This window comes from Odocoileus virginianus, chromosome 18 (genome assembly GCF_023699985.2).
Source record: "Odocoileus virginianus isolate 20LAN1187 ecotype Illinois chromosome 18, Ovbor_1.2, whole genome shotgun sequence".
In the NCBI taxonomy this organism is placed as follows: domain Eukaryota; kingdom Metazoa; phylum Chordata; class Mammalia; order Artiodactyla; family Cervidae; genus Odocoileus; species Odocoileus virginianus.
Genome location: NC_069691.1, coordinates 47,240,297 through 47,255,952, shown reverse-complemented (window position 1 = coordinate 47,255,952; position 15,656 = coordinate 47,240,297). Strand labels below are relative to the sequence as shown.

The 15,656-nt window shown below is 45.0% G+C and overlaps 1 protein-coding gene across 1 annotated transcript in view; it reads right to left on the bottom strand.

Annotated features, from left to right (window-relative positions):
• Positions 1–15,656, bottom strand: part of LOC110127102 (L-threonine 3-dehydrogenase, mitochondrial) — a 34,439-nt gene that overhangs the window by 10,878 nt on the left and 7,905 nt on the right. The window contains exons 2-4 of the mRNA XM_020877183.2: positions 12,181–12,335; positions 8,870–9,146; positions 759–957 (exon numbers count right to left, since the gene is read on the bottom strand). Of these exons, the coding sequence (XP_020732842.2) occupies positions 759–957; positions 8,870–9,146; positions 12,181–12,335 (631 nt within the window). The remainder of the gene's footprint in view (positions 1–758; positions 958–8,869; positions 9,147–12,180; positions 12,336–15,656) is intronic.

Sequence of the window (15,656 nt, the reverse complement as noted above, 5' to 3'; positions counted from 1 at the left end):
TCAGGGAAGGAGGCGCTAAGGGAGCAGACCTCACTCGAAACCCATTTATAGCAGAGGAGGAGGTGGCAGCGAGAGAAAGGCGCACACACTGAGGAAGGGAAGACGGATAAGGACCTGAAGTCAAGGCATGAAACGCTGGCAAGCAGAAGACAATAAAATGTGCTCATCAAATCAGCGTTGGGCTTGAGTCAGCTGGAAGGACTTGCGGGCAGACGGTCAAATTTGCAGTGAGCAGATGCAGAGCCGGGAGTTGGGTGGACAGGAGGTGAGAGGGTTGGCGAGCCAGTCTGTGGACAATGAGATGCAGGCTCCATGAGGTCATGGCGAGAAGTCCCCTGAGTCCCGGGAAGGCCCTGGCTGTCTTCTCCACCTCCAAGACACAAATATGCAGTAACTCCGGGCCGGAGGAGCCTGGACAAGGAAAGATGTGCCAGACTCCAGAGTCCACGTTTTGTCCACACACCTTGGATCTCAAGCAGGAAAGGGGAACCAAGTCCCAGGGTAGCTTTTTTATCCCCAGGTTCCCAGGTCCTTTCTTCAGATGACAAGAGATTTGGGCAGGGAAACCAAGCCCTGTCAACAGTGACAAAATAAACACCAGGGATTTGCACAATTCAGGAGGAAGCCAAGAGTGGGAAGGGAGTTTCTGAAGAATACAGGTTACCTGGTGGTATGTCAGACATTCCAAAAGCGAACATACAGCCACACAAACAAAATAATGAAGCTACAAAGACAAGAGAAAGAAAGAAAAACCCAACCTGTAATTAAGACACGCTGCTGGTCTGCTTCCAAGAACGAAGTGGAGTGGAAGTTGGCATCCATTGGAATCTGCCGAGGGGAGGTGCCCAGAAACCGACTGGGTAGGACAGGAGCCCGGCAGCCACAGGCCGGGCTCGGCTGCATCCAGCAGGCAACCCGCCGCAACATCCGAACAACTGGCAGGTCTCTGAGACACACCTGTAACACAAAAGGAGCGGAGTTCAGAAAAGACACACACATCCATTTATAGTAACCAAGACATGGAAGCAATCTAAGTGTCCATCAACAGACGAATAGTTAAAGAAGATGTGGTTCATATATATACAAGGGAACATCACTCAGCCATAAAAAAGAATGAAGGGCTTCCCAGGTGGCGCTAGTAGTAAAGAACCCACTTCCCAATGCAGGAGACTGAAGAGATGCAGGTTCGATCCCTGTATCAGGAAGATCCCCTGGAGAAGGGCATGGCAACCCACTCCAGTATTCTTGCCTAGAGAATGGACAGAGGACAGAGGAGCCTGGTGGGCTACAGTCCATAGGGTCCCACAGAGTCGGACATGACTGAAGCAACTTAGCACTCAGAAAAGAATGAAACAATGCCATTTGCAGAAACATGGATGGACCTAGAGAGTATCATACTGTGTGAAGTCAGTCAGAAAAAGAAAGACAAATATCGTATGTTATCATATGTGGAATCTAAAATATGATGCAAAAAAAATATCTACAAAACAAAAACAGATTCACAGATATAGAGAACAGACTTGAAGTTGTCAAGGAGGAGCTGGTAGGGAAGGGAAGGAATGGAGTTTGGGATTAGCACAGGAAAACATCTTATGGAAAAACCAGAATGAATTTTTTGGCCAACGTGATACTCTATATAGGATGGATAACAACAAGATCCTTCTGCAGAGCAGGAACTATATTCAATATTTTGTGACAAACCATAATGAAAAATAATATATATATGTATGTATAACTAAGTCACTTGCTATATAGCAGAAATTAACACATTATAAATCAACTATACTTCAATAAAATTTTAATAAACAAAAAAGCAAAGTTCTTACTGCTTACCTTCCAGACCCCTCAAGACACAAACCATGTAACCACAACTAACACTAAGATCGCCAGCTCCCAAGCAAAGCCATGCCCTGGATTCATGAACCAAACTAAAGAGATCACTGAGAGCAGGGCCAGGGAGCCAATCTAGAGACGACCGTGAGCCCAGCCCCGTGAAAAGGGATAAACGTTGCTCATGCAAAGTTCAGGCAAACAAAGGCTGGCTGAGATTTACCACTGGAGCCGCAAGTGCTGACGACAACGGGATCTAAAGTCACAGTGGAGGTTACTGTGTACAGAGCCGTCCATGCCAGGAACACCAAGTCACGGATCCAAGTGAAAGCCTCCAATCTCCACAACCATTACCATCTGTCCACGTACCACTGAAGCTCAAATAGGTCCTGGACTAAATAACACAGCACCCTATAAGACTCAGATGTTAACATCTGAGTGCTAACTCAGACATTGTCTTAAGGATGATCCAGACTAGAAAAGCAGATCGTTAAGGTAAAAAGGCCTCCAGCAATACTGAGTGAGCCGTGACTAATTTCTGTTTCACTGCCATCTCTTAAGAGAGGATAATTTAGAGAGCCATTTTCTCCCCTCTTCCAAGATCATGTGTATTTTACTACAGTCCAGTTCCTCTTCCTTGCCAACTTTATGCAAGGTGAGCATGTCACAAGAGTAGATCAGAGTGCAGGGCGTGCTCTACCGGTTCAAACAGCAACCTTCCTGCCCACCCTCCGCAAGGTCAGGTCCTTGCTCTCTGCACACTGCCCTGTGGCCTCCACCTCTGTCAGAGGTCAGATCTCCAACAGCAGTGGGAGATGAAACTTCAGACAATGTATGTTAGTTCAGCAACATGGACAATTCATGACTATTACTATTCTACAACTATCACTAGCTAACATGTATTGCTCAATACAAGCCACAGGCCCATGAATGCCTTTCTGCATTATAGCATTTAACCATCGTAACCACCATCCATCTCAGGGAACCCAGTTTTTAACCATCAAGCAGCACTACGGTCCCTGTTATGGGATGGCTTTGATTAACAATGCATATACATTAAAAACAAAACCAAAAAGCCCTCCACCCATCTACAGCATGTAGCTTTTCCAAGTCAAGATTATTATCTTGCCATTTCCAAGTTCAGTTGAATGCTTTTAAGGTAGCAGCTCTCACATTTTCTGGTCTTAGAACTCCTTTTGTTGTTCAAGTCACTAAGTCGTGTCCAACTCTTCGTGACCCATGGACTGTAGCACACCAGGCTCCTCTATCCAGAGTTAATATAAATGTATTTTATGAAAATATATTTTCCAAAACAAAAAACATCCTGAGCAGAGTGCCACTGTTTTACATTTACTCATCTCTTTGATGTTTTCCTTAATAGAAAAACAACTGGATTTCTGCACCTGCTTCTAACTCAAGCTGTTGCTTTGATTGAAGTAAATGAAGAAAATCCAGACTCACAAAGCAAAGCAGTGAGGAAAAGGGAGCAGTGTCTTAAAAGCTTTCTCAGATAATTCTGGATACTCACCTTTGATATCCAGAACTCAACACATAGTAGTTTTTTTTAAAGTTAGCTGCAACACAGAATCTGAAGACATTATCATGAAATTTTTGTACCTGTAACATTAGAACCCACTAGTATATCTAACGCTTTAAACAGATCTTTTATTCCTGTATGATTTTATAATTCCATGCATTGGTCTTTTGGAAAATACTCATTCAGTGAGTTATGCAGATCTTCTAACTGCTAACACACTTGACTGTACAATTCCCCAAAGTTATACTCGTTAATGTCACTGATCTCATCAGAAAATTCCTAAGTATTGGGAAGTCAAGTTCACAATGGTAGATATACAAGTTAACCTGCAACAGATACCATTGGTTGTTTCCTTGACAGGCTCACTAGGTTCTTTTTTTTTTTTTAATGAAAATGTTTGCTGATTATCCAGGTATGAATAATCATAGTTCATCAGTCATTCTTTCAGGTAAAACTAGTACTCTATTAAAAAAAAAATGACCCTGCAAGTGGCCAAAATAGCTCAGTTTGGAGAGCATTAGACTGAAGAAAAAAAAGTGACCAGTTCACCTCACAATTCAATCACACAAAATGCTTTATCTCAAAACAACCATCATATTTTGATACACAACAAGTACACCCACTTACCACATGATGCACAAAAAAGATACATCTCGAGGTTAAGGTTTAATAAAAATTAATCACTTTTTACTGTTTTATAAAGGGCATTCTTAAGTAAGGGGCTTCCCTGGTGGCTCAGTGGTAAAGAATCCACCTGCAGGAGACACGAGTTGGATCCCTGGGTTGGGAAGATCCCCTGGAGAAGGAAATGGCAACCCACTCCAGTATTCTTGCCTGAAAATCCCATGGATGGAAGGGCCTGGTGGGCGACAGTCCACAGGATTGCAAAAGAGTCAGACACGACTCAGGGGCTAAACAACAAGAGCCACAACAATCCTTAAGTTTTCCACTTTTTATTTTTTTACTGGAAAGCAGATGGCAGTGAAGAATACCATGACTTCTAGGACCAAGTGGTGCCACTGCCTTGATTCCTGCAAAGGGACCAGTACTTTCAGCCACTCGGCTGTGCACTGTCAGTGAAAACTCAACAGTTGTTCCAGGATAAACCATGAAATTCACAAACACAATTCTATACCAAAGACTTTGGCACTATTTGTGTTTGCTGTCAAACATTCACTGAAAAGATAGTCTTTGATGATTGGTTTGGCGTTGATAAGTGTATGAAAACAAACAGAATGGTAAGTCCAGCCATGACCACAGATTCTTCCACTTGTAAGATATACACTTCTACTGTCAGTCTTCATGTTTGCAGCTAAGTCTTTGACAAGTTACTGTATTATCAGGCAGTGGCGGTGCTGAGTTTTTCCCATGCTTTTTCGTACAAACAAGGCTTTATTGTTTCTCCAGCCACTGCAATTTGATGACCTATCTTGTCATACTTCAATAGTTTTTTCTTTTCTAGTTTGGAAAGCTGTAACAAATAATTTTTGGCTTTTAAAGAGATCATCCTATCTACACTTCATTCATTCAGAACGGTTGGTCTCAGGATAATGTTATTGCCACCAAAATATTATTCAAAACATTCTGTGGCATCAGACATACAAGTTAAATTTCTAACACCTGTAAAACCTAAGGAAAGCGTTCATATTTTCATGTATTATTTAATTTTGTACATTTATCTGGAGAAAAATTCCTCTTTCCATGATTCAGAGAACTCTTGTGTCATTTCTTTTCAGTATTTATACACATAGTATAACTTAGAGTTGAAAAAAATCAAGTCCTCTAATAGCCTTCCTTTTAAGCCAATGATGTATCCTTAAATAAAAAAAATAAATTAAAATAAACTTTTTGTTATTTTTCCATCTAGGTAAAGGCTCAACTTAGAATTTCAAAGTAATGACATATTGATATTAAAAGAAAATGGGCTCCAAAGATAACAGCAGATATAACAGCATGTAGCTAATAAAAATGCATAGAAGTGTAAGAACAAATGGAGTTTATCTCTGAAAATGCACATATTTATACTTTAAGCTTGCTATCCTTAGAAGATTCTAGAAACACAAGAGTACAGAAGCACAGACCCCATTAGACCAGTGGAAAAGCTCATCACAAGCCTCTATGTGGCCTCTAGAAGATTCCACCACATATCTGAGAGAGAAACAATGAAAAAGGCAGAAAAATTTCTGAGTATTACTTTAAAATAGCCTTGACCTCATGGACCTTACAAAAGTCTCAGGGAACCCCAGGGTTCCCCAGATTACACTTGAGAATAACTGTTCTAGAGTAAGACTTGCTTTGCCAAGATAGTTATCAAACTTACAAATGGAAACCATCAAAGATGATTGGAGATCAGATGAAAGTCTATTGACTTTCTCCCCTAAGCACTTTGCTCACTTTAATTCCAAAGGATGAAAAAGAAACAGGCCATCAGACTTTCCCCCTTAAATAATTGAGCGTCTCCCCAGCGCAAGCCTTGCTAGGGTGGTTGTTATACAAACCTTCCCATCTCCAGGCATCTACCTTTCTGCCCTAACCATAATGGAGCTCAGGAAAGCCGCGGCATGGTGAAGAGAGTGAGAGAGATGCAGACTCTGAGCCCAGCCGGCTGTGACTGCTGGGACATGGAGCAACTGGTGAGGAATCGAGAAGAATAACACGGACCTCTAATTTGTGCATGAGCTTCCTGGAGGAGCAGAACAGGTAAGAAGACAAACGAGCTTGGTTTTGGACATGTTGGTTTTAGGTGCCAGGAGCCAGTAAGGCTGCCTCTCCCAGGGAGTTGTGAGTCCCACTGAGCAGTTCCTAATGCATTTGAGAATTCAAATACCATGTCAAACAGGCAGGCAGGAAAGAGAAGTATCAGGGGTTTGTCTACACCACAATAAACAGAATGTCCCCTGTTTTCAGAGAACATTACTTCCATTTCTTGGGGAAAAAAACTGTAATTCAATTGTGATTTCTCTGAAGACAGATAATTCTATTTCAAAAATATTAAAAGAAACTCTAATTTGGGATACTGAAAACCAAGAAAATAGACCTGTTTTTCAGAGGATGCATCATCGGTTTCCCTTAATGTTCTTGCTGTCTTGTGATCTTCCCAGCTCTCTAGCTCTCATCATTCTCAGCCACAGAGATGTCAGGGAGTGTTTGACGGGAGGATTCCTGCATGCTGTCTCTCATGAGTCCTTTGTCCCTCTTCAAGCGAACAGCACGCTGCTCCCAGGGACTGAGGCCATTGTGTGAGGCAGGCTTGGGTCTCCTTTAGTAAACATTCTCTTTTTGACAAAATTGCTTAGTCTTGCTCCCCCTTCATGAGATACGGATTGTCTCCTGACCTTGTGACTAACATTACCCCTTGTTCCCTTGGTAACGGTTACTGTATGTTTGGTTTGCTGAACTCTATCATTCCCAGAAAGAAGTTTCTTGTACTGCAGCCTGTATATACTCATATAAAAATCATTAAAGCACCTTTGCTCCATTAGAGCTTAGGTCCCCGGGTCTTTTTTTGTCTCTCTCTCTCTCTTTCTCTCTCTGAAACGGAGAGGGGATACGAGTGCTTAATTAACAGGCACAGCTTTCATTTTACAGGATAAAAAAGTTTTAGAGATCCATTGCACAACACTGTGAATACACCTGGCAGTACTGAACTGTACTCTTAAAAATGGTAAGAGGGCAAATTTTATGTTATGTGATTAATTTACCAAATTTTTAAAACTCCAGACCCAAGAAATGGTCAGTGCATACATATATTACTGGGGAGCTAGAAGCTTCACCCAGTGTAGATCAATGCTGCCCCAGAGACCCACAAAACCCCCAGCCAGTTCAAATTCCCAAGCCCTTGGTCCCACTAATCCCCTTAAATGGTTCTTTGCCCTCTGCTTATAAACCAGCTAAACCTAGCATTCTCATCCAGCTTTCACCTTTCCTTCCAGTCTCAGGGGTCTCCAGACTGTTTATACTGCTCCAAACCTACATCCCCACCCCCTCCTAGCAGGCCTTCTTGATCCACACTCAGTGAAACTGCTTTCACCAAAGGTCAGTCATTGACCAGTTGACAACTTCCTGGCCCCAGGACCCTCTCCCAGGGCTGACCATGCCCATCTCCATCTCCCCTGAGTTCTCCCATCTCTCACTCTGCTTTAAGGATCAATAACGCTTATAACTGCTTATTTGCAAGGCAGTCTTGGCTTTATATCCTCCCGTTCATTAAATCATAAAAAATTCATAAAAATAAATGTGTCCTCTATTTTTTTTTTTTTTAAGCTGCACCTTGTGACATTCTGGATCTTAGTTCTCCCATCAAGGACTGAGCCTGTGCCCTCAGCAGTGGACACAGGGATGCTTAACAACCGAACCCCCAGAGAAGTCCCCAAACGTGTACTCTTCATAGCAACGATCCAACGGGAAAATCTGGCACCTCAACTATTGAGCGCTGAGGAAGCGATCTGCTTTCCCGAACTCTTATTTAAGCCTCACAGTAACTCTGAAGCTGGGATCTTTTCTCCATTTTGCAGAATGAATTGACCCGCCCAAGGTCAGGCACATTATTAATTACCAAAAGGCAAGGGGTTGCAAACCAGGTCCGTTGAGTCTCAAACCCTCCTGCCAGCACCCCCACTCTTCCCTGCCAAGAGAAAACATCGGGTACCTAAGAGAGGGGACAAAGAGGACACCGTCCCCGCTGCCCCTCCTCCCCTGCAGCTCGGCTCCTCCTCCTCGCCGCTCCCCAGGAGAAGAGAACCCACCAGCACCCGGGGTTCAAGGCCAGACACCGCCTTCCCTCCAGCGTGAGCCGGCGTACACCAACCTCGCCAACCTCAAGTATCCCCATCCTTAGAAAGGGGACACCACATGCTGACCGGATTTAATAAAAGCAATTTATAAAAGGCACTTAGCAAATTGCTAAAGACTCCATCAACCAGCTGGTAAAGTCTAGACTTAACGTGGGGATGATCTGAAAGCCAGAAAGGGTCGTGGGGGCGGGGAATCCTGGAGCTCTCGGCGCGAGCTACAGAGGGTCTTAGAGACAGATCTGGCCCCGCGGAGCGGGCGCCCGGCACCTTCCTCCCAGTGCACACTGGCCTAAGAGACCCCAAAAGACGTGGAGACAAGGGCCGCTCGCGGATCTCCAGCCTTAGCCTCCCACTTTCCTATGGAAAAGTTGTGGGGGGCCCACCCTCCAGGGAAGATGACGGGATAAACCGGTTTATGAGAAAAACCGCTCCTGGCAGGGGTGCCCTTTCGAAACTTAGGAAGGGCCGGGAGCCGCGCCTGTCGATTCCTGCAGTACCCCGACCCTCCGTCGGCCTCCCAGTTCCGCAGCGACGGCTGGGGACCCGCGATCGCCCCAGGGAGCTGAGTCTGGGGCGCCCGGCCTTGTCACACCTATCGGGCCAGTGGGGGGCAGGGAGGTCAGGCAATCCCGCGGCGTCAGCCTCCGTTTCAAAGAGGCTCAGTTCGCAGGATCAGCCGCGGGGGAACATCCAGCCCCACCGCACTGACCTTCCGAGGCAGCCGCCCAGAGATGCTGCGCCGCTGCGGCGCTGGAGACGCACGTGGCACGGAGACAGCGCGCAGAGCAGAAAGCCCAGCTGGCCCTCGGCGCACCGCGCCTTTATCCTCTCTGCGCGCAAACCCGCCCCCAGACGCACCAATCTCCTTCTTCGGTCCTAGGAGCCTTACGTCAGCGTAAGGTTTTACCGCGGGGGAGGGCACCGGTTGCCATGGTAACCGACATCGCGGCGAAAGCCCCTCTTCGCGGGTTCTGCCTCCCACCCTTCTTTAGGAGAGGTCGCGCGCTGCCAGACAAGCTTTCGAATCCAGCGAGCGGCGTCCCCGGTAGCGGCAGAGCAAGACCGCAGGTCTTCGTGTCGGAATGTGCAGGTGAGGGTAGCTCAAGAGCCTTCCACCGCAGGGAACCTCGGCCCTCCGGAGCTCCAGGGCACAAGCTCATTCTGGCGATTAGCGGAGGACTAGGGGAAGAATGCGGGACGCAGACAGGACTGGCGGAGTATATACCTGGGGACCAGAGTCAGGAGATACGGAAGGAAGAGACCTTGAACGACTCATTTCATCTTGGTTTCCCACGTGGGAAACTGATGTGAAATTGGATGACCTCCAAGGCCAAGGGACCAGCAGACTCAGCATCACCTAGGAGCTTGTTCGGTTCAGTGTGAGCATGTGCTCTTCTTCCTGCTCGCAGGGTGGGAAAAGCCTTCCTGTGAAGTATGTCACTCTCTACCTCTCTCTTTTCGGATTGATCAAAGGGATTGTCACCTCAAATGAGACACTTAAGTCGTCATTTATAATGTAAGCTGTACATTTGGGATCATGTCTATCTTTTATCTCTAGTGGCACAATGCCTAGCTCAATATAATATTTGTTGAAAAAAGAAATAGTTTTCCTTTTAGAATTTAGATTAGATTTTTGCTCTGTGCGGGCTTCCCTGGTGGCTCAGTGGTAAAGATTCTGCCTGAAGTGCAAGAGACCCGGGTTCCATCCCTGGGTTGGGAAGATCCCCTGGAAAAGGAAATGACAGCCCACTCAGGTATTCTTGCCTGGAGAATCCCATGGACAAGAGCCTGGCAGGCTACAGTCCATGGGGTCAAACAGTCAGACACGACTGGAGCAACCTGGCACAACAACTCTGCTGTTCAGTATCTCAGCTCTGATGGTTTTTGCTTTTAATTCAGTTTATCCGCTGATACTGAGCAGCATCCACTGTGTATCATGGACTGTGCTTGTTGCTGAAGATGCAGGAGTCCTGTATCAGTTGCTGCCTGCTGCTGCTGCTAAGTCAACGTCAGTCGTGTCCAACTCTGTGTGACCCCATAGACAGCAGCCCACCAGGCTCCCATCCCTGGGATTCTCCAGGCAAGAATACTGGAGTGGGCTGCCATTTCCTTCTCCAGTGCATGAAAGTGAAAAGTGAAAGTGAAGTCGCTCAGTTGTGTCCGACTCTTCGCAACCCCATGGACTGTGCCTACCAGGCTCCTCTGTCCATGGGAATTTCCAGGCAAGAGTACTGGAGTGGGGTGACGTTGCTGCCTAAATAGTGGGAAAACATTTCAGTTCAGTTCAGCCATTCAGTCGTGTCCAACTCTTTGGGACCCCATGGACTGCAGCATGCCAGGCCTCCTTGTCCATCACCAGCTCCCGGAGTTTACTCAAACTCATGTGCATTGAGTCCATGGTACCATCCAACCATCTCATCCTCTGTCATCCCCTTCTCCTCCCTCCTTCAATCTGTCCCAGCATCACAGCCTTTTCCAATGACTCAGTTCTTCACATCAGGTGGCCCAAGGATTGGAGTTTCAGCTTCAGCATCAGTCCTTCCAATGAATATTCAGGACTGATTTTCTTTAGGATGGACTGGTTGGATCTCCTTGCTGCCCAAGGGACTCTCAAGAGTCTTCTCCAACACCACACTTCAAAAGCATCCGTTCTTTGGCACTCAGCTTTCTTTATAGTCCAACTCTCACATCCATACACGACTACTGGAAAAACCATAGCTTTGACTAGATGGACCTTTGTTGGCAAAATAATATCTCTGCTTTTTAATATGCTGTCTAGGCTGATCATAACTTTTCTTCCAAGGAGCAAGCATCTTTTAATTTCATGGCTGCAGTCACCATCTGCAGTGATTTTGGAGCTAAAAAAAAAAAAAAAAGTCTATCACTGTTTCCACTGTTTCCCCATCTATTTGCCATGAAGTGATGGGACCAGATGCCATGATCTTAGTTTTCTGAATGTTGAGTTTTAAACCAACTTTTTCACTCTCCTCTTTCACTTTTAAGATGCTCTTTAGTTCTTTGCTTTTTGCCATAAGCGTGGTGTCATCTGAATATCTGAGGTTATTGATATTTCTCCTGGCAGTCTTGATTCCAACTTGTGCTTTATCCAGCCCAACATTTCTCATGATGTACTCTGCATATAAGTTAAATAAGCAGGGTGACGATATACAGCCTTGACCTACTCCTTTCCCTATTTGGAACCAGTCTGTTGTTGTATGTCCAATTCTAACTGTTGCTTCTTGACCTTGTTAGTAATGCACATTTGAGGCTGCACCTCAGATTTGCTGAGTCAGAATCTCTGCTTTGGGACTCTTGCGAGAACTGTGGTTTCACAAGCTCTCTAGATGATGAAGATATGTGCTAAAGTTGAGAAGCACTGATGTGGGGCAGTGGTTCTCACTTTGCTGCAGATTAGAATCAGGGGGAAGTGATTGAAATAAATCAGTTACGTTGTTGTGTGGAGGGGGAGGGGCTGCAGGACTTCCAGGCAGGAGTATTTTTTAAAGCTTCTTGAGTAATCCCCACATGCTGTCAAGGTGATAACCACAGGTATACCCTCGAGGTATACCTCCAAGTGTAGCCCCTGGAGAAAGCAGCCCTCAGCCAGACCTACTGAATCTCAGTCTGCATTTCTAAGGGGCTCTCTGAGTGGTTTTTATGCATGTGAGGGTTTTGGAAAAACATCTGTAAGGCCTCCTCCAACATTAAGAATCTATGATTTTGTGAAGTATGTCTTTCTGTTTTTACAGACTCTTAGAAGGCCCCTTTCTTCACCTTTTTCTCTTTGACATGATCTTCATTATGGGTCTTTAGTGCACTCGAATTTTGAAATTTTCATTAGACTTTTGGCCTCTCGAGAGACCTAGGAGATTATCAAGGCCACTGTGCCTGTCTGACAGAGGTGCAGCCCCACCTCAACAGGTGAAGAAATTCCCGAGAGACCAGGAGGACCCTAAAAACGGACTCAGCCATTGGGTCACTGCCCTTTCTAATACACCAAATCATATCATGAGGAGTTACTTTTGGTTTTCCACAAACGGCATGGTGAGGTTGGAGATGATACTGAGCTTGCTTTGAGGGGCTGGAGGCAGGGATGTTTCAGAGTGAAGCTGCCCACTGAAGATGCTGCCAGTTTGGGAGGGGAAAGTGAGGAAGCGTACATTCAACCTTTGCTCCTGAGGACGGGGCAAGAAGAAAGGGTGATTCCCAAGGGGCTGAAAGGTGAGTGGTTTCTGGGGTGGATGAAAAATGTTGTCTGCCATATCAGTCAATGAAGGATCTTGCAGTCACCAAGCCAGCAGCCACGGGCAGATGGCTGGACTGTTCACCCTGAGGGGACCCAGGATGGCAGAAAGCAGGATGCTGGCCCCAGATAGCTGAGGTGCAAATCAAAGGGATGATTTGAATGAACCCAGCCTCTTGGATCTTCCTATACCTAGAAAAGCACTAAATTCTTTAACTTGACGTTTGGCTTTTTTTTTTTTTTTTTAATAAACAGTAGTCTTTTGATGTTCTGACTACTTGGCTTTGTTGCAAAACTTCTATATACCCTGGCTTCTCCCTGACCTCTTTGGAGCAGCCCCTCAGAGCAATCTGAGGCTGCCTTCTGGGCTTAAGTCCTCAGAAAATTCTCCAAATAAAACATGATTCTCAACTCTTAGGCTGTGCATTTCTTTTAGTCCACAGTTCTGATGACTACGAAGGGACCCAAACAGACTTCTCAACTTCACCTGAACTCGATGAGGACCTGTAGCTTGGTGCCAGCAGACACCTCTTGGGCCCATCCGCCTCTTCAGAGACTCCAGAGGAATCTGGGTGAGTGTCTCCTGGTGCTTGAATCTCTTGTTATTGGCTGATGATCCTAAGTTTTATTCAGTGGTATTTAAATTCTCTGGAGGAGTCAGTTACCCTTGAAACTTAAGTTTCAAGAAGAGGTATCTGTGTTATCCTCAGAGAAAGATGCTGGGAAGATTTTTGCTCAGTTTAGACACCGAGAGGTTCATCCTCAGTTGAAAGACTGGGACGACTTCGCTCAATTGAAAGTCACTGGGTAGGGTTGGACCGGGTAACTAAGTGGAAAACTGGCATCATTTTTCCTTGAATTGGTAGTTGGAATACTTTGAATAGAGTTTGTTGAAAGAAATGTGATCTCAACAAACCAACCCTGGTATGGGAAACAATGCTTTCAAAAGAAAAAGGAACGATAGATTCAGTTCAGTTCAGTCACTCAGTCCTGTCTGACTCTTTGCGACCCCATGGACGGTAGCATCCCAGGCCTCCCCGTCCATCGCCAGTTCCCGGAGTTTACTCAAACCCATGTCCATTGAGTCGGTGATGCCATCCAACCATCTCATTCTCTGTCATGCCTTTTCCTCCTGCCTTCAAGCTTTCCCAGCATCAGGGTCTTTTCAAATGAGTCAGTTCTTCATATCAGGTGGACAAAGTATTGGTTTCAGCTTCAACATCAGTCCTTCCAATGAATATTCAGGACTGATTTTCTTTAGGATGGACTGCTTGAATCTCCTTGCTGCCCAAGGGACTCTCAAGGGTCTTCCCCAACACCACAGTTCAAAAGCATCCATTCCATTCTTTGGCACTCAGCTTCCTTTATAGTCCAACTCTCACATCCATGCACGACTACTGGAAAAACCATAGCTTTGACTAGACAGACCGTTGTTGGCAAAGTAATGTCTCTGCTTGTTAATATGTTCTCTAGGCTAGTCATAGCTTTTCTTCCAAGGAGCAAGCATCTTTTAATTTCATGGTTGCAGTCACCATCTACAGTGATTTTTGGAGCTCAGAAAAATAAAGTTTGTCACTGTTTCCCCATCTATTTGCCATGAAGTGATGGGACCAGATGCCATGATCTTAGTTTTCTGAATGTTGAGTTTTAAGCCAACTTTTTCACTCTCCTCTTTCACTTTCATCAAGAGGTTCTTTTAGTGCTTTCTGTCATAAGGGTGGTGTCATCTGCATATCTGAGGTTATTGATATTTCTCCCGGCAGTCTTGATTCCAGCTTGTGCTTCATCCAGCCCAGCATTTCTCATGATGTACTCTGCATAGAAGTTAAATAAGCAGGGTGACAATATACAGCCTTGATGTACTCCTTTCCTGATTTGAAACCAATCTGTTGTTCCATGTCCAGTTCTAACTGTTGCTTCCTGACCTGCATACAGATTTCTCAAGAGACAGGTCAGGTGGTCTGGTATTCCCATCTCTTGAAGAATTTTCCACAGTTTGTTGTGGTCCACACAGTCAAATGCTTTGGCGTAGTCAGTAAAGCAGAAGTAGATGTTTTTCTGGAACTCTCTTGGTTTTTCAATGATCCAGCGGATGTTGGCAATTTGATCTCTGGTTCCTCTGCCTTTTCTAAAACCAGCTTGAACATCTGGAAGTGCATGGTTCATGTATTGCTGAAGCCTGGCTTGGAGAATTTTGAGCATTACTTTACTAGTGTGTGAGATGAGTGCAACTGTGCAGTAGTTTGAGCATTCTTTGGCATTGCCTTTCTTTGGAATTGCAATGAAAACTGACCTTTTCCATTCCTGTGGCCACTGCTGAGTTTTCCAAATTTGCTGGCATATTGAGTGCAGCACTTTTACAGAATCATCTTTTAGGATTTGAAGTAGCTCAACTGGAATTCTATCACCTCCACTAGCTTTGTTCATAGGGATGCTTCCTAAAGCCCACTTGACTTCACATTCCAGGATGTCTGGCTCTGAGTGAGTGATCATTCCATTGTGGTTATCTGGGTCATGAAGATCTTTTTTGTATAGTTCTTCTGTGTATTCTTTCCACCTCATCTTAATATCTTCTGCTTCTGTTAGGTCCATACCATTTCTGTCCTTTATTGAGTCCATCTTTGCATGAAACGTTCCCTTGGTATCTCTAATTTTCTTGAAGAGACCTATAGACTTTCCCATTCTATTGTTTTCGTCTATTTCTTTGCATTGATTGCTGAGGAAGGCTTTCTTTTCTCTCCTTGCTATTCTTTGGAACTCTGCAGTCAGATGGGCATATCTCTCCTTTTCTCCTTTGCTTTTCACTTCTCTTCTTTTCACAGCTATTTGTAAGGCCTCCTCAGACAGCCATTTTGCATTTCTTTTCCTTGGGGATGGTCTTGATCCCTGTATCCTGTACAATGTCACACACCTCCATCCATAGTTCTTCAGGCTCTCTATCAGATCTAACCATAGATTGCCAGCCTCCAACTAATACCCCAGCCAGGTTTATGTATGTCCAAAATTTAAAGTACCTACTTGAGAATTGAAGAAAATCTCGCCCCCAAAATGACTAAGATGGGGTTCTTTTACTGCATGTGTAGTTAACATTTTGCATGTGTTTGAGAACTTGGTCTCTGCCATCCAAAAGATATAGTGGTGTGTACTTTTGGCCGTCAACAGAATAGACTGGGATTCTGAGCAGTCCTTATCCGACTGTCTCAACTCTCAGGGACTTTTTGCCATTTTTAACCTTCCTTGCATCAGGAAGTGC